General features: G+C 41.4%; 2 protein-coding genes across 10 annotated transcripts in view; one reads left to right on the forward strand and one right to left on the reverse strand.

Moving 5' to 3' along the window:
• The first annotated feature begins 12 nt into the window (after nucleotides 1-12).
• On the forward strand, nucleotides 13-13,875 carry OSGIN2 (oxidative stress induced growth inhibitor family member 2). Of its 4 annotated transcripts, XM_036337517.1 has the most exons (7): nucleotides 311-1,171; nucleotides 1,263-1,556; nucleotides 2,513-2,667; nucleotides 6,979-7,115; nucleotides 7,654-7,845; nucleotides 10,220-10,311; nucleotides 12,790-13,875. In XM_036337517.1, exons 3-7 carry the CDS (start codon nucleotides 2,601-2,603, stop codon nucleotides 13,817-13,819), a joined length of 1,518 nt encoding a protein of 505 aa, XP_036193410.1. In that variant the 5' UTR covers nucleotides 311-1,171; nucleotides 1,263-1,556; nucleotides 2,513-2,600; the 3' UTR covers nucleotides 13,820-13,875. The 4 variants fall into 4 exon arrangements, with proteins under 4 accessions (XP_036193411.1, XP_036193408.1, XP_036193410.1 ...); XM_036337515.1 differs by lacking the exons at nucleotides 311-1,171; nucleotides 1,263-1,556 and adding an exon at nucleotides 16-247; XM_036337516.1 differs by lacking the exon at nucleotides 1,263-1,556.
• Nucleotides 13,876-17,188: 3,313 nt separating this feature from the next.
• Nucleotides 17,189-22,960, reverse strand: part of NBN (nibrin) — a 44,363-nt gene continuing 38,591 nt past the window's right edge. For 5 of the 6 annotated variants that reach the window (XM_036337525.1, XM_036337522.1, XM_036337520.1 and 2 more), the window contains 2 exons: nucleotides 18,504-18,553; nucleotides 17,189-17,351 (listed from right to left, as the gene is read on the reverse strand). In XM_036337525.1, coding sequence (XP_036193418.1) covers nucleotides 17,324-17,351; nucleotides 18,504-18,553 — 78 coding nt within the window. In that variant the 3' untranslated portion in view covers nucleotides 17,189-17,323. Of the gene's footprint in view, nucleotides 17,352-18,503; nucleotides 18,554-19,932; nucleotides 19,988-22,960 lie in introns of those variants that run through there. The other variant, XM_036337521.1, reaches the window with a different exon arrangement.

Consider the following 22,960-nt stretch of genomic DNA (forward strand, 5'->3'; position numbering starts at 1 on the left):
AGGCGCCGCCCCGCCCTCCGCGGCGTCGGGAGCGTCCCCTCGGCGTCGGGTCCGCGCGGGAGCGGAAGCTGCGTCCGACCCCCGGCGCCCAGCCTTGCCGGCCGCTCCGCCGTGGCTTCCGGGCACCGCGACCCCCGACACTCAACCCCCGACCCCGCCGGGCGGCCCCGCCGGGGAGGCGGCGGCGGCGGGGCCCGCGCTCCATGCCCGTGTGGTGTTGCCGCTGCTCCCTGGCCGGGCATTTCAGGTGACTCCCGCGGGGGGAGCGGGAGGACGCGGGTGGGGGCGGGCGGGGAGCGGGCGGGCGGGCGGGCGGCGCCTCCCCGCGGCCTCCCTCTGCCCGCAGCCCCCAGCCCGGGCCACGGTCACGCGCGCAACCCGCGGGCCGGCTGCCGGCGCCGCTCAGCTGCGAAGTTTCAGGGGAGGGTGGCGACCCGCCCCCTCAGGATGGTTTTATTTCCTCATAAAACACCGATTAAACTCAGTTCCTGGGCGAGGGCGGCAGGAACTAAGTTTTCGGGGTGCGATCTGGCTCCGCGGCCCGGACGCTCGCGAGGCCGTGGGTCCTGAAGGCCGGGACTCGGGGGACAGGGCGGCCGACGCGGAGCGAGCGGGGTCCGGGTCTCCCCGGCTGTCCCTCGGGCCGGCGCCGCGCCTGCACGGACCGAAGCCCCGGGATGGCCACGGAAAACGGTCCGGAGTCCTACAGTTGGACGGTGCAATGGAGGTGCCGGAACTCGGATGAAGAAGGCTACCACAGGATTTCCGCCGAGTTTTAAAAACCGAAATCTAATACCCAGTGATGAATGAAAGCAAGAACCACAGCCATCCCCGTGACTGCCCCCCAGCCGTCGCGGTGCAGCCGTGCACGGCCAGGGCGCTGCTCGGCCCGCAGGCTCAGGAGGACTCCCGGCTCTGAGCAGCCGTCCCGGCGCAGCCGGTGCTGCGGTCGCAGGTGCGGCCGCTCCTGCCTGACGGCCAGGCCCTCCCGGCAGCCCCGGTGGCTTCCATCCTACAGCACCCGCAGGAGTGAGCGGGAGGCGCTTTACCAAGAGGAAATGTAAAAGCACAGAACATCCCGAGGACCCCAGGCAGGCCGCTGAGCGAAGAGGAATCCCGTGTGGGGATCGAGAACCTTCCTGTCGGGTGGGGCAAGAATAGGCATACAGTTGTGAGTACTCAGAGTTTATTCTTGCATTATTTACTATGTTATTTACCATATAAACAATTGTAAACCTATTTTTGCCCCACTCTGTGCTTAGGATGGCTGTATTTCTCAATTGATCTACAAAGTCAGTGCAATCCTATCAAAATTCTAGCTGCCTTTTTCCCCCCAGAAAAGTATATGGAATTGCACAGAACTCAGCCAAAAATTGAGAGTCCAGAAATAAATCCTTATGCTTATGGCCACTTGGTTTTCCATGGATCGTGAGTCAAAGGAGAATAGTCTTCTACAAATGGTGCTAGGACAAATATCCACAAGCAAAATAATGAAGTTGGACTCCTACCTCACACCATATCCAGAAACTAACTCAAAATGAATGAAAAACCTAAATGTAAGAACTAGAATTATAAAACTTGTAGAAGAAAGCATTGGAGTAAATTTTTGTGACTTTGGATTAAGTATTGGTTTCTTAAATATGACACCAAATGCATAGCAACAAAAGAAAAAATAAATTGGACTTGATCAAAATGTAAAACTTTTGTGATTAAAAAGACAACATGAAGTGAATAGGCAACGCACAGAATGGAAGAAAATATCTGTAAATCATATATCTGAAAAGGGACTTATATAAAGGATTTTTAAAGCTCAACAATAAAAAGAGAACCCAATTTGAAAGTGGGCAAAGAATTTGACTTTCTCCAAAGAAGATGTATACATGGCTAATAAGCACATGAAACGATGTTTAACATTAGTCCATTTATTGCATGAGTATGTCAGAATGCTAAAAATAGTTTCTAGGAAAGCAATTGGGAAAGAAGGTAGATTGGAAATCAGCATTAGGATCTTTCCATATTTCAGTATGTCTTTGAGAAAAAAATGTATAAACCTATTTTTTTTAATCAAAATGCACAATGTACAGTAACTTTTCCTTAAAATATTAGTTGTGACTTTTGTTTTAAATATACTGCCTCTAATGTACTTTCTATTAATGAAAGAAAAGTAAAAAAAGAAACTACCCACTCCTACAGGATCTCAGAAAATTAAAAATCTCCTTATAACCTGTGTCGGTCATCTTAAAGACACCTTCTTATTTGGGACTTGTCTTATGTAGGACTGGCCTATAAAGAGACATTGGCAGCTATTGAGGATTTCTGACATTCAGATTGGTGTAGGTTGACATGTAGCTAAAGCTACTGATTTGAAAGCATTAATCAGAAGAATTTTCTCCTTTTATGGAACTGGAATTTTTTTTTGGTGCCTAAGTAAAATCTGAATAAAGAGAGATTTTTGTAAAGGCTATATTAATTATATATCTCTTGTTTTTGTTCCATGTTTGTTTTTAAAAAGAAACTATGGTGACACTGAAACCGAAGGAGAGATTTATAATTCCTTAGTTCAGTATTTTGGTGATAATTTGGGGCGAAAAGTGAAAGCGATGCCCTTAGTTGAAGAAACTTCTTTTCTTGAGGATTCATCAGTGACTTTGCCTGTGGTAGTAATAGGTAAGTTATTGCACTATATCTCTTAAAATTAGTTATGATTCTTACTACTTTTATACATTTACAGTTACATAGTTACAAGTTCTTAGGATTTTATTGAAAAGTATTATTAGGTTTAATATCTTAAAACAACCAATAACCAAATCTTTGGAGAGAGTAAATGGTTTACCTGATTGAGGTCCTGTGTTAGAATGCAGCACAGCATCCATTCATTAAGGATTGATATTACTCTATTATTTTAAAACTAGTACGAATCCGTGTGCGAGTAGCTCGCTGCTGCCTGCCTCAGCTGGCCACCCCGCCCACTACAGCTGGTAGCTCTCCGCCCCTGCCCCGCCCTCCTGTAGTTCTCCGCCACTTGTAGATTGGTCATGCTCTTACGGTGGCCTGGCTAATTTGCATATTCCTCTATTATTATATTAGATAGTATCAGTTGTGGTGATTTTATGACAGTGTCCTGGTAATGAAGACAACCTATGTTTTGTTTCAAAGTCAGTGGGAAAGGGAGAAAAGCCCTCTCCTTTGTCCAGCATGTGGGAGACTCGGGGGAGGAAGGAAGGAAGAGAGCACTATAGTTCTATACAGATTCCCCTCTAGGGCAGAGGATAAAGGCATTTCTGCACTGTTTCTCATCCAGCATTTTTTTTTAATTTGTTTTTGTTACTTTTTATTGATTAAGGTATTACAAATGTGTGGTTATCCCCCCATTGCCTCCCCACCCCCGCAATCCTGCCCTCACCCTCACCCTCTGTTGTCTGCATCCATTGGTTATGCTTATACGCATGCATACAAGTCTCTTGGTTGATCTCCCTCCCTTACCCCCACCTTTCCCTTACCTTCCCTCTGAGGTTTGAGCATCTTACCTTGTGCACCATTTTCCAACTTACATCCACCCTGCTTTCCATCCTTGATATCTTGGGAGTCAAGGAACCTTGGCTTCTTGTTCTAGCTTGGCTACAGGAGAGTCAGGAAAAGCCACCTTCCTCCGTACCTGCCCACCTCACTCCCCCCAAACAATCTATTTCTGTTTGGCCTCAGCTAGCCAATGAGTGTAGCTTAACCTAATGCATTACTCTTGGCAGTAGCACCACCAACCTGAGCCTAGATACTAGTAAAGAGCGAATTCCCTTAATGTATGTATGGGTTTTCTGTTGTATGGATGTTTCACAATTTGCTTATCCATTCACTAATTGAATGACATCTTGATTGCTTCCAATTTTTGACAATTATGAGTAAAGCTGCTATAAACATACAGATTTTTGCATGGCCATTAAGTTTTCAACTCATTTGGGTAAAAAACAAGGAATGTAATTGCTGGATCACCTGGTAAGACTATGCTTAGTTTTTAAAAATTCATTAAAATTCATCACCAAAACCAAAGGTCATCTAAATTTTCTCCTATGTTATCTTCTAGAAGCTTTATTATTTTGCATCTTATATTTACATCTGTGATCTGTTTTGAGAGCATTGAGGCCCCTGCCAGCAGCCGGGGAAGGGAGGACCTGGCCAGCAGCCGGAAGGCCCCAATTGGCTCTGATCGCCAGCCAGGCCTAGGGACCCTACCTGTGCACGAATTTCCTGCACTGGGCCTCTAGTAAGGTTAATATCCAGATTTATATCTTGATGTGTGGATGTACACCTGTTCTTGTACCACTTATTGAAAAGACTTACCACCATTGGATTGCCTTTGCTTTCTTGTCAAAAATCAGTTGACTATCCTTGTGAAGATCTCTGGGTTCTCTATTGTGTTCCATTGATTTCATCCTTTTATTTTTTTCCACACTGTGTTGCCGACAAATTTTACAGTAAGACTTGAAGTTGGGTGGTTTCAGTCTTTACTTTGTTCAATATTGTGCTGGCTCTTCTGGATTTTCCACATTTCCACTTCAACGTTAGAGTCAGTTTGCCATATCCACAGAGTAACTTGCTGGGGATTTTGATTTGGATTCATTAAATCTGTAGTTCAAGTTGGGAAGAACTGACATCTTAACAAGATTAGTCTTACTATTTACAAGCATGTACTATCTTTCCATCTGTTTAGATATGCTTTAATTTCATCAGTTCTGTGGTTTTGCTCACATAGATCTTAAATGTGTTATTCTATGTGAATACTTATATCCAAGTATTTTTCTTTTCTGTGCAAATATAAGCAGTGTTGTGCATTGCATTTCAAATTCTGCTTGTCATTGCTGATATATAGGAAAGTAGCTGCCTTCTTTCTGTATCTTGCAACCTTGCTGTAATTGCCTGTTAGTTCCAGGAGGTTTTTTCAGTTCTTTGGGATTTTCTATATAGATAATCATGGCGTTGTGAACAAAGAGAGTTTTATTTCTTCCTTCCCAATCTGTATACCTTTATTTCCTTTTCTTGTCCTCCCCCCCCACTCCCCCACGCTTAGCTGGTTAACCACACAGATGTCTGGGCTCTCACCCCAGCTCACTGAAGCTGGACCACTGGGGTCACGGCTTGGCCATCTGTATTTTTATTGATTTCAGAGAGGAATGGAGAGGGAGAGAGAGATAGAAACATCAATGATGAGAGAGAATCATTGATTGGCTGCCTCCCGCATGCCCCACACTGGGGCTTGAGCCCACAACCCCAGTATGTGCCCTGACTGGGAATTAACTGTGACCTCCTGGTTCCTAGGTCAACACTCAACCATGAGCCATGCCAGCTGGGCTGGCCATCTGTATTTTAACAAGCTACTCAAGGAAGGAGATGTGACCCAGGTTTAGGAATTGTTCCATTTCACTCTCTTGTGTTCTTGCTGGGCATGTCACAGGCCTTTTCCTTATCAGGAGCGTCCTGAAAGCTTCCAGAACACAGGGAACTTTTTTCTTTCCTCCTGATCCCCAAGGCACAGAGCAGCTATTCTGTGGGACTCAGCGGGTACTTGACTTGGGCCACAGAGTTTCCTTTTCTTGTCTTTACAGCATTATCTAGGACTTCCATCAAGATGTGCGTTGAGTAGGAATGGTATAGAGAGACATCTTTGTCCTGTTGTTGATCTTAGAGGGAAAGCACGTAATTTCTCACCACTGAGTATGGCGTTAGCTGTAGGCTTTTTGTAGATATTCCTTTTCAAGTGGAGGAAATCCCCCTCTCTATAGTTTGCTGTGAGTTTTTTTATCATGAATAGGTGTTGGGTTTTGTCAGATGCTTTTTCTATAGCTGTTGATGTTATCATGACTTCTCTTCTTCAGTTTCATCTCTTTTTGATTCAAGGAAATAAGCTCTTTTCCTCAGGTCTTCATTCCCACTACTTGTCAGTTGTTAGTCATTTGTATGAGGACAAAGGCTTTACTTTACTCTGTCTTTTGAGTTCTATGTCATGCTTAAAGGCTTCCCACTCCAGCATTATAAATAGAAGTATCACCCACTTTACTAATATTCTTATGATTTTACTTTTCATATTTACATCTTTGAGCTTATTTGGGACAAAATATTAGGTGAAGAATAGGTTTGTTTTTTTCCCCTATGGCTAGCAGCTGTCCCAGTGGGATTCAGTTTTTGATGGATGTAGATAATAGAGAGGTAGCAAACCCAGACTAAGGGAACTATGGAAATGGAAATATTTCAATGACAAATGCAGTTTGGTTCCAGTTAAAGCATATAAACAAATATGGAAGGCAGCATTAGGTGATGGGACTAGAAGGATGGTTGAGACTAGAACGTACAGAATACTGGGTAGTCAGCAACAAGCAGCTAAGGCCTTTAAAATGGAGGAAGCAACATGCTAAAGACCATGTGTTACCAAAATCATCTGAGTGTGGAATGGTTTTGGAGCAGGTGAACTTGAGGAGGAGAAGCAGGGGGAGACTTGCCTTCTGATTCAAAGTACGGGAGAAAAGCAAAGACAACCGAATGGATATAGATGACAAATGGGTGTAGAACCAGAAGCTGAGTGGCTTAGGATTTTGCGCGTGTCATATGTGGAGGAGGAGGAGAGGGCAGCTAAATGAAGGGATGCATGGATTTGCTTTGAATGCATTTTGATTAAGTTGTTAGTAGGCCTGTCAGGTGGTGTAAAGAAGCAGCATATGGAAATGTGAAGTGTATTTTTGGGGAAGGGGTCAGCCTAGAGACCTAATTTTGGGAATCGGTAGCATAGAGAGTTGAAGCTTTGAGTAGATGAGACTCCCCACAAAAACCAGGAGTGAAGGCGAAAGTCAGAGTGTTGTGACTCCTTGGCTTTCAGAGTTTAGAGAAGGCAGAATTGGTGAGGAAGAAGCCACGTGTTAAGGCGGGGGAAAGCCAAGGAAGAGGCGTGTGGTGTGTGGCATACCCTCTCCACCTTCTCTTTTTTTAAAATAGGAAATGGACCCTCAGGGATCTGCCTTTCTTACATGTTATCAGGCTACCGACCATATTTATCATCAGAAGCAGTACATCCAAATACAATCTTACAGAGTAAATTACAAGAAGCAAGACATCTTTCCCTTGTTGATCAGGTATTATTTCAGTCCTTTTAATTTTTTTATACTGAAAGAAGATTAGTTCAGCTTATATAAGCATTGTGTTTAATTGAAAATCCTTTCTTCTAATAACACTTTCTATCATTTTAATCTTAGATTTGTAAATACATTCTGCTTGCTTTTATTTTCCTGATTTGATAAAAATAGAATTTCCCAAATGATTTCCTGATACAGTTTTAATAGGTGTTGTATGCTCAAATGAGTTTGGAAAGGGCTGCCTTTTATGACTGCAGTGTCACTGTAGACATATTAAGGCATATTAGCATGTTAAAGTCATCTTCAAGTTTTGCAGTAAAAGGATTAGATTAGATTTGTTGAGACCCAACCTTTCCCATATTTGACCAAAGAATCTGTTAAGATCTCAAAGGACACCAGTGTTGTGCAGCCCACTCTCTGGGAAATGCTGGGTTAGAGTAATGGCCTTCACTTTTGTTATGATAGCAGTGGTTTGTGTTTTTCTTTTTTCAAACTCTATCTGCTCCCCCCCCCCCCTTTTTTTTTTAAATTCATTCAGGACTTAGAATACTTGTCCGAGGGCCTTGAAGGCCGATCATCCAATCCAGTTGCAGTACTATTTGACACACTCCTTCATCCAGATGCTGACTTTGGGTATGACTATCCATCTGTTTTGCATTGGAAATTAGAACAACATCATTATATCCCTCACTTAGTTCTTGGTAAAGGCCCACCTGGTGGAGCTTGGCATGTGAGTATACAATTTTCTTAGCATTTCAGTATGAGCTATTTTATAGATCTTATTAATAAGACAATTTTGATTCTTAAACATTATGATATAATGTTATATATATTAACTGAATTTTTATTTGGAGTTTTAATCCTATTTAATTCGATGTGGGTAATTACTAGAAGTTAAGCCAAATTTTATTACTTATAGTCTTAGACTAAGCACTTTTTCTATATCCTGTATTATAAAAAGCTAATATGCAAATCGAACGGTCATTATGATGTGCACTGACCACCACGGGGCAGACACTCAAGGCAGGACTGCCCTCTGGTGGTCAGTGCGCTCCCACAGGGGAAGCGCCACTCAGCTAGAAGCCGGGCTCACAACTGGCAAGCAAAGTAGTGGTGGCAGGAGCCTCTCCCACCTCCACAGCAGTCGGACATCCCCCGAGGGCTCCTGGACTCTTGAGAGGTCGCAGGCCGGCCTGAGAAACCCCCCCCCCCCGCCCCCCGAGTGCATGAATTTCATGCACTGGACCTCTAGTCATTTTATAAGATTTATATAGAAAATATTTTAACATTTCATAGTCAAAGTACTTTTACTTATTTATTTTAGAATTTACAGAATTTCACACACTATTTCATACCAATATCCATTATTTCTTTATATCTTCAGGATCTTAAGTGAAAAATGTAAAAGAATAAACTTGTATTAGCTTGCTTGTGGTGCTATAACAAACTACCATAGACCAGGTGGCTTAAAAAACAGACACTATTTCTCACAGTTTGGAAGCTGCGATGACCAGGATCAAGGTGCCAGTGTACTCAGTTTCCTGGTTTGCAGACAGCTGCTTTCTTGCTGTGGCCTCACATGGTGGTGACAGCATGATGTGTCTTCCTCCTATAAAGCCATTAATCCTGACATGAGCCCCCCCCTCCACTCCCCGTGATCTCATCTTAGGCCTAATGACCTCTGAAAGGCCCCACCTCCTCACCTGCAAATATCTTCACATTGGGTATTAGAGCTTCCCATGGAATTTGGAGGTGGCACAGTTTAGTCCATAGCAGAAGCTTAGCCAGAGAACTGATAACATTAAAGGTCAGTGCATTTCATTAGAGGCAGCAACTAATAATTATTGTTTACTCTGTCCTTAGCAGCCAGTATAGTATCTAGTGTGTAGAGAATGCTCATTTGTTGTATAAATATTAAATAAATTTGCTATGTTATGAAGTACAGACTTTATGAAAATTTTAACATATCAAATTTTAAGTACAGACTTCAGTTGGATCCTCCTATATAATAAAAACCTAATATGCTAAGTATCTGGTCGTCTGTTCAACCAATCAAAGCGTAATATGCTAATGATATGCTAAGGCTGCTCAACCTCTCGCTATGGTGTACTGACCACCAGGGGGGCAGACAATTGACCGGTCGACCAGTCGCTATAACGTGAACTGACCACCAGGGGGCAGACACTCTGACTGGTATGTTAGCTTGTTGCTGAGGTCTGGCTGATCGGGACTGAGCGAGACAGGCCGGACACGCCCTGGAGCCTTCCCACAGTCCCTCCCCTGCTGGACAACCTCCCACATCCCTCCCCAGTCCTGATCGTGCACTGGTGGGGTCCCTCGGCCTGGCCTGAGCCTTCTCACAATCCGGGACCTCTCAGGGGATGTCAGAGAGCTGCTATAGCCGAACCAGCTTAGACTTCATAATTACAATTGATGGGGGGAGGCTGTTGTGCTGCCCATTAAAAAAATTATTAATATTAAAATAAAAAGACCTCTAACGTGTGGAAATTGCCAGGCTGGCATAGCTCAGTGGTTGAGTGTCAACCCATGAACCAGAAGTCACGGTCCGATTCCCAGTGGACACATGCCCAGGTTGCAGGTTCGATCCCCAGTAAGGGGGCATGTAGGAGGTAGCCAATCAAAGATTCTCTCATCATTGATGTTTCCATCTTCTGTCTCTCTCCCTCTCCCTTCCTCTCTCTGAAATTAATAAAAACATTTTAAAAAATAATAGTTGGAAATTAACTCTTTTCCTTTTGTTTAAAAGGTGAAAATATCCATTTGTTCCACTAAAATATCTACATCTGAATTATCATGTTGATTATAGGCCAAAACTATTAACATTGTGTAGGTACCAGGTAATATTGTAAATTTGTTCTGTAAATGTATAACTATATGAAAGAAGTATATAGATAGATACTACCAAATGATGAAAGTATTATTTGAAAGTTTATTGGAATAAACTTTGAGAGGTAATTTATATAACCATTTAGGACTCCTTTGAGCTCTAAAGTTTATAGATGGGTTTGGTTAAAAAAACACACACACAAAAACCCCGTGTTATCTAAACGTGTTTTTTGATTGCACATTTTTTATCCAAATAGAATATGGAAGGCTCCATGTTGACAATCAGCTTTGGAAATTGGATGGAGCTCCCTGGACTTAAATTTAAAGACTGGGTAACTAGCAAACGAAGGTAAAGATCTTACTATTACCATTCTTTGGTTGCAATGGGAAGAGTGTCGGCAAATTTCAAGGCACCTGTGACCTGTATTAGATGAATAATACAGATGTCTGTGTCTCTTGTCAGAAGCCTCTGTAGCAGGGATTCTGAGCTGTTCCCCTCCCTGGAGGTCAGGAGGGGCTTGTCTATAGGCTGGGTTCCGACTGCTCTGCTGAGCATGGGTTTATCCTATCCTGTTAAACCACGGTTTCCTTTCTCATCTTCCCACATATCCTTTCCATACTCAGTCACTTATTTTATGAGTGGATATATAAATTCATGTACGCATAGTTCATGTGTACATACCTAAAGTGTTTGACGTTCAAACTAGAGGAGTGCATATGATTAATCGTTTAGAGTGATGGAATAAACTAGAATCGATGGTGTGATTGGCTACTTAGATATAGAGGTAAATTTTTAGTAGGAAATATTAACTGAGTAACTGAGAAGAAATCTCAACTTGGAAGAATACAAGTGTATTTTGGGGGAAAGAACCTAAAATTTAAAAAGATAAATTGAAAAGCCCTATTGTTTTCAAGGATAGTAATATTAAATAGGAATTACTAATGCAGAGAATCTATATAGTTTGATTGCTCACAAAAACATTTCATTCCTGTAAATGAAAGCAGGAAGTTACTGAACTTTTGTTAGAACAGGGCTGTACCATTTGAATGCTTGACTTCCTGCTTCATAGAATCCATGTTAATCCACAGAAATTATCCTCCTTTTGACAAGATGTAAGGAGAGCAAATTTAGACCAGCATGTGTAATTGAAATTAAACTTATCAGATATTCCTTTTGGGTTTTTAAAAAAGAATTGTATATGGATTTGACATGTAAAGTTGCAAAATCAGGCAAGTTGTACAAGTTCCTGATTTTCATAAGTCAGTAAATAAAACTGCTCAACATTGTTCGCTTTGTGATGTGGGTAAGAAAGGAGCTTCATGACTCTATACCAGAGTGCTTGTCTTGAAGTGGGGATTATTGAGTACAGAATTACTATCACCTTTAGTTCCTGCCTTTGCATCGTGTTAAAAGAAGGAAGACTCTTAAATCTCTAGAGATTGTCTCTCTAGATTGACTTTCTAACTTCTGATGTAACCCTGGTCACACAAATTAGCTGCCAATTTCCTAGCTTGTAAAATGGAGATAATAGTAACTACTACTACATAGGGTTTCTGTAAATATCAAAGGTTAATACGCTTTAAATCTTAAATATTATAATCATTAAACTTTAAGAAGAAAACTTTCTATTAACTTTTTCCAAAAACAAGTTATAATGAATTATGTGAAGTGATTTGGTTCGTTTTTCCTGCTATTTATCTCTAATTGGGGCACAGTTTTTAGGGGTGCTAATTCCCATTGCTTTAGACTTCAAGTGGAAAATGAAAGATGTACTAATGTACTTTTTCATTAAAATATTTATATATCTTTCTGAGTAAAAAACCACAGAAATGTCCTATTATTTACTTAGATGTAAGCTAATTTTATTTATAGAAGACTGATCTTATTTTTGGTCATTAGGAAAATAGAAAGCACCTTACTAAAAATTGTGTCAGAGTGGTATATATTATCTTTAACAAGTATATCTATGTATTACAGTTAGACCTGTACTATCTCAACAATTGTAATTAAATAAGTTAGTCTGTACTTACAGCAGTGACTTTCAACCCTTTTTATCTCATGACACACATAAACTAATTACCAAAATTCTATGGCACACCAAAAATATGTTTTGCTGATCTGAAAAAAGGGTATAATTTTGATTCATTCACATCAACTGGCTATTGTTGTGTTGGGTGCTGTCATTTTTTAATTTTTATTTGACAACCTAAGGTAAGAGGTCAGTGCCCTGATCAAATAGTCAGGAATTGCATATTTTAAAAATTTGGGGGTCACACCAGTTGAAAATTGCTGACTTAGAGTACAGAACAAAGACTAAATAGTAGAGCTATAAACTGAATTTAGATTACAATTGTAACATAGACTGTAAAGGAGTCTAATGATCACATATCCACATTTTAGGCAGCTAATCTGAAAAGATACAATGGAGGAGCAGGATGCATTACCTAGTCTCTACCCTCAGGAGGCTTCCTCTTTTTAACTAAAAGCTTGCTTTCTTTGTAAGGGGTTAGGGCAGCCGTGGGCAAACTACGGCCCGCCGGATCCGGCCCATTTGAAATGAATAAAACTAAAAAAAAAAAAGACCGTACCCTTTTATGTAATGATGTTTACTTTGAATTTATATTAGTTCACACAAACACTCCATCCATGCTTTTGTTCCGGCCCTCCGGTCCAGTTTAAGAACCCATTGTGGCCCTCGAGTCAAAAAGTTTGCCCACCCCTGGGTTAGGGTCATGTATAGCTGAAACAGTAACAGCTTCCTGATGAAAAAGTAATCACAGAACCAAAGACCTGTTCTCATAGGATGTTCTCCTTCTCCTTCCCCAGGAACCCAAAAGGGGATCGCGTTATGCCAGAAGAAGTAGCTCGCTACTATAAACATTATGTGAAAGTCATGGGTCTTCAGAAGAACTTCAGAGAGAACACTTACATTACCTCTGTGTCCAGACTCTACAGAGACCGGGAGGAGGATGGTGGTCAGGATGCAGCTATCCCGGCACAGCATTCGCAGATGGAGAAGTCCAAGTTTATCAAGAGAAACTGGGAGATCCGGGGCTATCAGCGAGTAGCAGATGGCTCCCATGTTCCCTTCGGTCTCTTTGCTGAGAATGTAGTTCTGGCAACGGGAACATTGGACTCTCCTGCCCGTCTGGAGGTTGAAGGGGAAGATTTTCCTTTTGTGTTTCATTCACTGCCTGAATTTGGAGCGGCTGTAAGCAAAGGAAAGTTGCGTGGCCAAGTGGACCCAGTGTTAATTGTAGGTTCTGGGCTCACTGCAGCTGATGCAGTGCTGTGTGCTTACAACAACAACATCCCTGTGATTCATGTATTTCGCAGACGAGTAACTGATCCAAGTTTAATTTTCAAGCAGCTTCCTAAAAAGCTGTATCCGGAATACCATAAGGTCTATCACATGATGTGTACGCAGTCATATTCTGCAGACTTGGATCTTTTATCTGATTACACCAGCTTTCCTGAGCACCATGTGCTTTCCTTTAAGTCGGACATGAAGTGCATCCTTCAGAGTGTCTCTGGATTGAAGAAAATATTTAAACTTTCTGCAGCAGTGGTGCTGATAGGTTCTCATCCCAATCTGTCTTTTCTGAAAGAGCACGGCTGTTACCTGGGCCATGACTCAGGCCACCCGATCACTTGTAAGGGTAATCCTGTGGCGATAGATCCATACACCTACGAGTGTGTTCAAGAAGCCCACCTTTTTGCATTGGGTCCTTTAGTTGGAGATAATTTTGTTCGATTTTTAAAGGGAGGGGCACTGGGTGTTACACACTGTTTAGCAACAAGACAGAAGAAAAAGCACTTATTTGTTGAAAGAGGAGGAGGGGATGGGGTAGCTTGAAGCAGGTTTACAAGTAATTTATATGAATAGTTCACCATTAAAGATTTTTAACTTTTTGCCGTGTACTGGCTTGAATTTCTGGCTTGAATTCACTGGAGAGTCTGAGGCAATAGTAACTATTTTTTTGAAGTTACAAGAACTTGGTGTAACTTTATTTCATGGCACACATAAACTAATTACTAAAATTCTGTAGCACACCAAAAAATGGATTTTTTGCTGATCTGACAAAAACATAGGTAGATATATTTTTTAATATCTTTTTAAAAGATTGATTTCAGAGAGGAAGGGAGCAGGAGAGATAGAAACATCAATGATGAGAATCAACCAGCTGTCTCCTTCATGCCTCACACCAGGGATTGAGCCCACAACCTGGGCATGTGCCCTGAATGGGAATTGAACTGTGACCTCCTGGTTCATAGGTCCACACTCAACCACTGAGCCATGCCAGCAGGGGAGAAATAAGTATAATTTTGATTTATAAAAACAAATAGTAATTACCTACGTTTTTTGCTCCAGTGACTTTTTTTTTGAGAAATGGAGGAGGGGAGAGAAACAGACAGGTGGCCTCCTGCATGCGCCCTGACCAAGGATCAAACCTGCAACCTTCTGGTGCACTGGACACACTAAACAACTGAGCAGCACTGGCCAAGGCTCCACAGTGGCTTTAAAAATCAGGCACCTATACTTGCATGTAAGGATTTCTGGTACCAAGAATTAACCAATCAGACTCAACCTTATTATGCAACATGACTGATAAGATGCAACTCTATTATCTGACCTATATATTTATGGTTCAAGACAGGACATTCACACTGAACAGCTACTGTGTTGACTGTTATCATTTTTAAATTTGACAGTCTAAAGGAAAAGAGGCCAGTGCCCCTGACTAAATAGGTAATGCATATTTTAAAAATTCTGACAGCACACTGGTTGAAAAATCACTGCGGTAATATACCAGAGGTGCCACTGTCAGACAGACATGCCAATTTGGTATACATTAAGCTCTCACTTAACTAAAACACTCTTTTCTTCCACGAAGTACTTTTTGTGATCAGTTTTGGTTATGATTGATTCCAAAACAGCCTGAATCTATAAAACCAAACTGCCCTTAGGCTAGAAATTGTCCTCACTGTATATTGGGTCGTGTTGCTGCTCAGAGGTGGTCCAAAGCCCAGCCTCAGCTCTGTCTGTAGCTTGTTAGAAGCGCAGACGCTTGGACCCCACCACAGACTTAGTGCATCAGAAACTGCATCTCAGGATACCCTCAAGGAATGTGTTTGCTTGTTAAAGGTTGAGACACAGAGTCTCAAACAACATGGGATATGAAGTAGGGTGGGGATAGGCGGCATTTACAACTCAGGTTTTCTTTACTTTGAAATTAACAATTGTATAGATCTAATTTATTATCAAATAAGCTGATCTTTTAAAAATATTTTTATTATTGAAAACTTGACATACTTCACATTCTTCGCTGCTAATACTTTAAACAGTTCAATAATGTTGGCATACACTTAGACATCCAGGAATTTGCCAAGATATTTTTTTGGAGATTTCTCTACTTAACTAACATAATAATTTGCAATTCAGTAAATTTTGAATGAAACTTATTCCTGTGTGAACACTGGCTTAATTTCTGTTTAAGTTCTTCTAATATTGTTATACCATTTGGGTACTGCCATAATTATTAAAGACTAAAGTTGAAAATAAGGTTATAACTTGTCTTCCATTCCCAAGATCACTTTGAAATTTGTTTACAGATGACAAATTTCTAAGGTTACTTACTGAACTGAATGCTTTATCTTCACTTATTTATGTATTTAGATGTGCTTAATGTCTGTATTTCCATACACATCCCCAGAATTTTAGTGTTAGACGAAAAAGTCCTCTGACATTCTCCATAGCAAACAATTTCTCAGTCTTTCTCTAGTCTTTCTCTCTTTTTTGGTAGATGTGTTTATTGAATACCTAATTCTATTTTTTCTTAATATTAGAAAATGGACTAAAGTGTTAGTATTTTTCTGTCCATCTTTTGGCAATGTTGTATGCTCACAGGATCATAATTCACCTTAAAATCTATTTAGAATATACTTGCCTCTACAATTAGCTGTTTCAGATAAACTGGTGAATTCTTATACTTTTGATAACTATCATGTCTGATTTAAGTTTAATGATTTTAGAAATGATGAGATGCAGCTTTAGTTCATTATAACGGTAACTTTTCATATGAAAGTTACCTCTACTGGAAAGTGTGCACTATCCTGAGAACACTGGGTTGAACACTCTTGCTGGCCTGTTCTTTTGAGCACTGAATGAACTGGATGTTTTTCTTAATGTCACTGCTAAATTGAAATGACTTTGTTATAAAGATGGTTTCTAGGCAAGGCTAAGAATTGTTAACATCCCCTTGACTCAAAAGTTTGCTCTTACCCATCTTCCATGAAGACCAGCAATGGCACAAATTAATTTCTGGGTCGTTTTCCAGGCTGTGCTCTAACACCTGCGATGCAGGCTTGTGAGGTGTCAGAACGGATGTGACCCAGGAAGCTTTCAGTGAGCATCAAGACCCTGTTCTGCTTCCTGGGACATGCGCACTGACCCTCAGATGGATGGAAGGACTGTACCATAATTCTAGTGTGTGGCTAAGTTCTTACATTACAAAACTTGAAAGCAAAGACATCCATTTTTTTTTTCTTACCATGTCCCTTTAAAGTAGAAAGAAGACAGTCTTACCATTTGTACTTCACAAAAACTATCTCAAAGCAGAGGGACACCCAGTTCAGTAAGACCACAAACAGGTCTCTCCCTCCTGTGAGGTTAATCCACGAGCCTGAGGCAGTCTCCCGTCTCCCGGACTAGACTATGTGGTGACATCCTCACCTGCGGTCATCTTTCCGGCATCGGCTCAGGAGCGACTCCTGCATAATGGAAAAGAAAACCATCGTTCCGATATACCCACGGCCTTCCAGTCTGTGCAGTGGGGAACAGTAAGGTGCAGGACACTGGACTTGTTATGCTATTGTTTTGTAGGAAAGTATTGAAAGATAATATGCACAGAAATTTGAATAGGCATTAAAATCTCTGGAAAGACCTAAGAAATGAGTATTGTAGATTTTTTTTCTGAGGAACCAATAGCTGGGACAATGTTCCGTGGAAGGGAGTCTTTGTATTCCTTACCCTTTTTATCTTTTTAGAATTATGAACTGTGACTATAAACTCAATAAAAAATAAAAAATAAATTGAAAAATGGAAGAAATTCCTGTAAGAGGTGAGACACTCATCTCTTACCATTTGTACTTTACAAAAACTGACTTAACGCAGAGGGACACCCAGCTCAGTAAACAAACCAGACTACTTGTCACACAAGAGAAATGGAGTTTTGTGCATTTTATTTAACAAATTCAGGTCACAGAGCATTTGTAACTTAAACCCCTGAATCCAGAGGAAACAGGAAGTATGTGGGCAAGAAATGTTTTTCCATGGCTTCTTTATAACAACCTCAGTTATCTATCTTCTTTTTACGTTAGGATTGTATCTGCAAAGAAAGAAATGGGTTAAATAATATTTAGATAAATAATGACATTTCTTTCACTTTTAAAGGGTTTTCAAAATATAATCACACGTTACCAAACAGCATGAGAATGCCAGTTTTATCCTTAGCATCATATATTAAGCACTGACATTTTTACTTTCATTGATCACTTTGATGTTGCTTTCATTAATGTTTGGTAAAAAATAAAGCATCGGCAACAACAAATAATCTATAAAAGCATTTAAATAATTAACAGAAACAACAGTTTAAAAATAAATGTGTTTATACTTCTTCTAGCATAGCTTCAAACAGTTCCTCCCCACCCCTAATTAAAATATACTATTTGCACAAAAGAGCAATAGTGAGCCTAAAGTAAAATTACTTCACAGCATTTTCTACCCTAGTAATTAGGGGCAGCTGGGCAGCAGGCTGGCTTCTTTGACTACTTATGAGAAATGAACACTGTCACCATGTTGACAAATGACTCATTGTCAATAATGAAATTTAAAAAATCAGCTGTAAAACAGACTCAAAAATAGATTACCTTCTTCATTTGCCTTTAAATAAGTTTGGGAAAATGTTATTCTCCACTAACAAGTATCTACATACAATATAGTATTTTATGAGTATTTGAAAGTGAATTATAAGGTTTGTTGGGCCTGTAAGATGCTGAATATATGTTAAATCAGAATTAAATTATAATCGTCCCTTATAACTCTGCTAAATCTCTCACAAGAACCTACTTTGAAATTCTAATCCAGCCTCTTGTTTTTATACTTGTGCCAATTAAAATTCAACTAATGGTCTGGTATTTTACTTACCTTGATTCAAAACCTATTTATTCATCTCTCTACCCAGTTGAGAATCTCACAAATTTACAAGCCCAGCTCAGGAGCCTTCTGTGACCTGAGTGCCCCCCCACATATTTTAAATATCCAGGGGTACAGTACGACTGAGTGAACCCCAAACTTCGAAGCTATATCCAGTAACCAAACTAAGGTGCTCATGTCGTAAAAAGAAATACATGTTAAAAACAAAACATTCTTTAGGTGAAGCCTCTATTTCTAAGGACAGAAGGGAAATACTTAATCTCTATGAACAGAACTGAATTTTATATAGATCTAAGATTCATGAGAAAGCTTAAATTCAACCTACCTAAAGAGATCGTCAGCAAGGGACTCTTCTTTTGCTTGCTGATTTTGCACCTGTGAAAATGAACATACTTTGAAACATTTCTCCATGATGCATGTACAGTAACGAGTTGCTATGCTGGGTGGCCAGTCTTGGGATTTCCACATCCAGGAGGGCACCCGATGCCAAGTGCTGGCTCTAACCGCTCCCCGCCAATAGACCTTTTCTGTTTGCTGCTGCAAAGTCCTCTAATTAACCTCCACAGCCAGTCTCAAAAGGCAACCACGATGTACACTGCTAGCCTGCTGGGCTTTGAAAGCTTTTCCCCCAGCACAATCCTTGTACAGTGGGGCCTTGACTTACGAGTGTCCCGACTAACGAGTTTTTCGAGATACGAGCCGTCTCTCGGCCGATTTTTTGCTTTGAGTTGTGAGCTAAAATTCGGGTTACGAGCCAGCTTCTGATACCCCACTGCTAGTTGGCTCAGTGAACGTCACAGTGAATGCCACAACATCAGCCCAGCATCACGTGTCTCACTCGTTCACTTTATGATTTGACAGACGTGTAATTTGAGTTACGAGCTCTGTCACAGAACGAATTAAACTCGTAAGTCAAGGCCCCACTGTACTCAATTGAATTTCAGTGTTTTGAGGTCATACCACTGATGAAGGGACTGAGTAGCAATGCTCCCCTCACCTTCACCCATAGCACCTATCCAGGTAAGTGGCTCCCTTCCTCACTGTCCCAAATTAGGGCTCAGGAGCTGCTGCTGAGTTACCTCACCCACAAAGCAATTTTAAACTCAGACTCATCAAACTAAAGCACCTTGAAGAGTTAGGACCTGAGAAACCCTGTGCTGAGGGCACTTCCCAAGGTCCAACCCTACTGGATGCTGACCAAAACCTTGCAGTAACTTCTGCCAACCAAAGAAACCAGACTCCGCACAGTGATGCCTGCTTTCACCGCTCTTATTCAACATAGCACTGGAACTCCTAGCCACAGAGAACAGACAACAAGAAGAAAAGACACCCAAATTGGAAAGGAAGAACTCTCATTATTCACAGATGACATGATATTGTACACAGAAATCCCTAAAGACTCCACCAAAAAACTGCTAAATTTAATAAATGAATTTGGCAATGTAGCAGGATACAAAATCAACAACCAAAAATCGATGGCTTTTTATACACCAACTAGAGGCCCAGTGCACGAAATTCAATCACTGGGTGGTGGTGGGGGAGGAGTCCCTCAGCCCGGCCTGTGCCCTCTTGCAGTCTGGGACCCCTTGCTCCTTACCGCCCGCCTGCTCGCTGCTCCTTACCACTCGGCTTGCTGCTCCTTAGCACTGCTGCAGAGGCAGGAGAGGCTCCCGCCACCGTCGCTGTGCTCACCAGCCGTGAGCCTGGCTTCTGGCTGAGTGGTGCTCCCCCTGTAGGAGCGCACTGACCACCAGGGGACAGCGTCTGTCTTTTGGTGGTCAGTGCACATCATAGTGACCAGTCGTTCTGCTGTTTGGTCGATTTGCATATTAGTGTTTTATTATATAGGATAATGAATTCTCAGAAAGAGAAACTAAACAAACAATCCCATTTACCATTGCAACCAAAAAATTAAGATACTTAGGAATAAGCTTAACCAAGGAGGTAAAAGACTTGTACTCGGAAAACTACAGGACATTGAAAAAAGAGATAGAAGATAATATAAACAAGTGAAAGAATATATTGTGTTCATGGACTGGTAGAATCAACATCATTAAAATGTCTATACTACACAAGGCAATCTATAGATTCACTGCAATCCCTATTAAAATACCAACAGCATATTTCACAGATCTAGAACAAATACTCCAAAAATGTATATGGAACCCAAAAGACCCCGAATAGCCACAGCAATCTTGAGAAAGAAGAATAAAGTTGGAGGAATCACAATACCAAATTTCAAGTTATACTACAAAGCCACCATATTCAAAACAGCCTGGTACTGACACAAGAACAGTATATAGATCAATGGAACAGAACAGAGACCCCAGAAATCAACCCAAGCCATTACGCTCAATTAATATTTGACAAAGGAGGCAAGAGCAATGGAGTTAAGACAGTCTTGGTGTTGGGAAAATTAGACAGATAATGCAAAAAAAAAAATGAAACTAGACCACCAACTTACACCATACACAAGAATAAACTCAAAATCGATAAAAGACTTTAATGTAAGTTGGGGAACCATAAACATCCTAGAAGAATCCATAGGTAGCAAAATAGCAGACATCTCTCATAGTAATATGTTTGCAGATACATCCCCTAGGGCAAAGGAAACTAAGGAGAAAATAATCAAATGGGACTACATCAAAATAAAAAGCTTCTGCACAGAAAAAGAAACCATCAGCAAAATAAAAAAGGAGCCCACTGTATGGGAGAACATATCCGGCAATGATACACCTGATAAAGGGTTAATATCCAAAATATATAAGGAACTCATACAACTTAACAAAAGGAAGACCAACAATCCAATTAAAAAATGGGCAAAGGACCTAAATAGACACTTCTCTAAAGTGGACATACAGACAGCCAAGGGACATATGTAAACATGCTCAAAGTCACTGATCATCAGAGAGATGCAAATTAAAATGACAATGAGGTATCACCTCACACCTGTCAGAATGGCTACCATCAACAAATCAATAAATGAGAAGTACTGGTGAGGATGTGGAAAAAAGGGAGCCCTAGTGCGCTGCTGGTAGGAATGTAGACTGGTGCAGCCACTATGGAAAACAGTATGCAGTTTCCTTAAAAAATTAAAAATGGAATTCCCATTTGACCCAATGATCCCACTTCTATGAATATATCCTAAGAGACCCCAAACACCAATCAGAAAGAATGTATGCACCCCTGTGTTCATAGCAGTACAATTTACAGTAGCTAAGATCTGGAAACTGCCCAAGTGCCCATCAGTAGATGAGTGGATAAAAAAGCTGTGGTACATTTACACCATGGAATACTATGCAGCAGTAAAAAGAAGGATCTCTTACCCTTTGAGACAGCATGGAGAGACCTGGAGAGTATTATGCTAAGTGAAATAAGCCAGTCAGAGAAAGACAAGTATCAACTGATCTCACTCATATGTGGAATCTAATTAACAAAATAAACTGATGAACTGCATGGATCCAAAGACATGGAAGCCTGGAACAGAGTATGGAATCTCGGAGGGAAGGTGGGGGAGGTGGGTGATCAGGAGGTAATCAACCAAAGAACTTGTATGCATATACGCATAACCCATGGACACAGACAATAGGGAGCTTAAGGCCTGGGGTGGGGGGTGAGGGCAAACTGGAGTGGGTAAATGGGGGAGAAAGGAGGGCATATGTAATACTTTCAACAATAAATGTTAAAAAAATAAAATAAAGTACTATAATAAAGGAAAATCAGCTTTATTTTATATACTTTAGTACAACCACTAAATAAAATAGTATTAAGAAATAGAAATCTTCGTAGTACTGATATTTTTTAAGGGTTTGGGAAAAGTACATCTCACAATCTTTCCATATTCAAATCAGGTTGAATAGAGTTCAAAGAATTATTATGTTTAGTGCACAGAGTGACAATATACTAAATTCAAGAAAACCTCAGGAGCTGACTCCCAATCAGGGTAACTGCCACGGGCGGCAGCAGAAGCAGAGGGAGAAGGGCTGGGAGAACCAGGGGTGGGGGATGTAGCTGAGCAGTGGACAGCCCAGGGAGCTGAGACAGACAGAGCTGCAGCCACGTGGGAGAAGAAAGTCACCTCGATTATCTTAGACCTCAAATCCTCCCCAGGGCACCCAAAATTGCTTGAGCAAAAAGAGGAGAGACACGGTGGAACAAATCTAGAACACAAGGTCTCCCTCTCCCAATTAACGAAATAAACAAAAAATAGGAAAAAGGCGCTGCACCGTCCTTCTCCCAGTCAGGGGAGCAGGGTCCACGCATCGGCTTCACAAGGTGGCCACACAGAGAACCAGAGGCTGAGGGGACAGACCCCTGACACTAACCCACTCCATTCAAAGGTGCTACAGACTGCCCGGACCTGAGGCTTCTCACTGATGCCCTACATTCGGGAAAGAGAGGACTGTGGGTGGGCTGTGGGAGGAATGGGAGGCAGGAGGGGAGTCAGTGGGACCGACACTGACCAATATCCCGGACATGTCAGCAAACACGGAAGAGCCAGGAAATTCTCCTCTGGGACAGGACGCACTGTGCTGGCACCCACTTCATTCCAACCCCAGGACCAGTGCCCAGGCTCCAGCTGAGCCCTCCCTCTCCTCGACTCCAGGTCTTCAGGCTACAGGACTAGGTGGGTCTCCCCTGGGTCTCTGCCAAGCACCTGCCACGGGGACGGACATGTGGATCCACCAGATAATCCTGTTCTCTAAGAGCAAGCTAAGGCGTGGGAGTAACTTCAACTACATTCAACTTCTGGCTCACAAACTGGCTTTAGAATGTAATCCC

Source organism: Myotis myotis, unplaced genomic scaffold (genome assembly GCF_014108235.1).
Source record: "Myotis myotis isolate mMyoMyo1 unplaced genomic scaffold, mMyoMyo1.p scaffold_m19_p_16, whole genome shotgun sequence".
Taxonomy (NCBI): Eukaryota; Metazoa; Chordata; class Mammalia; order Chiroptera; family Vespertilionidae; genus Myotis; species Myotis myotis.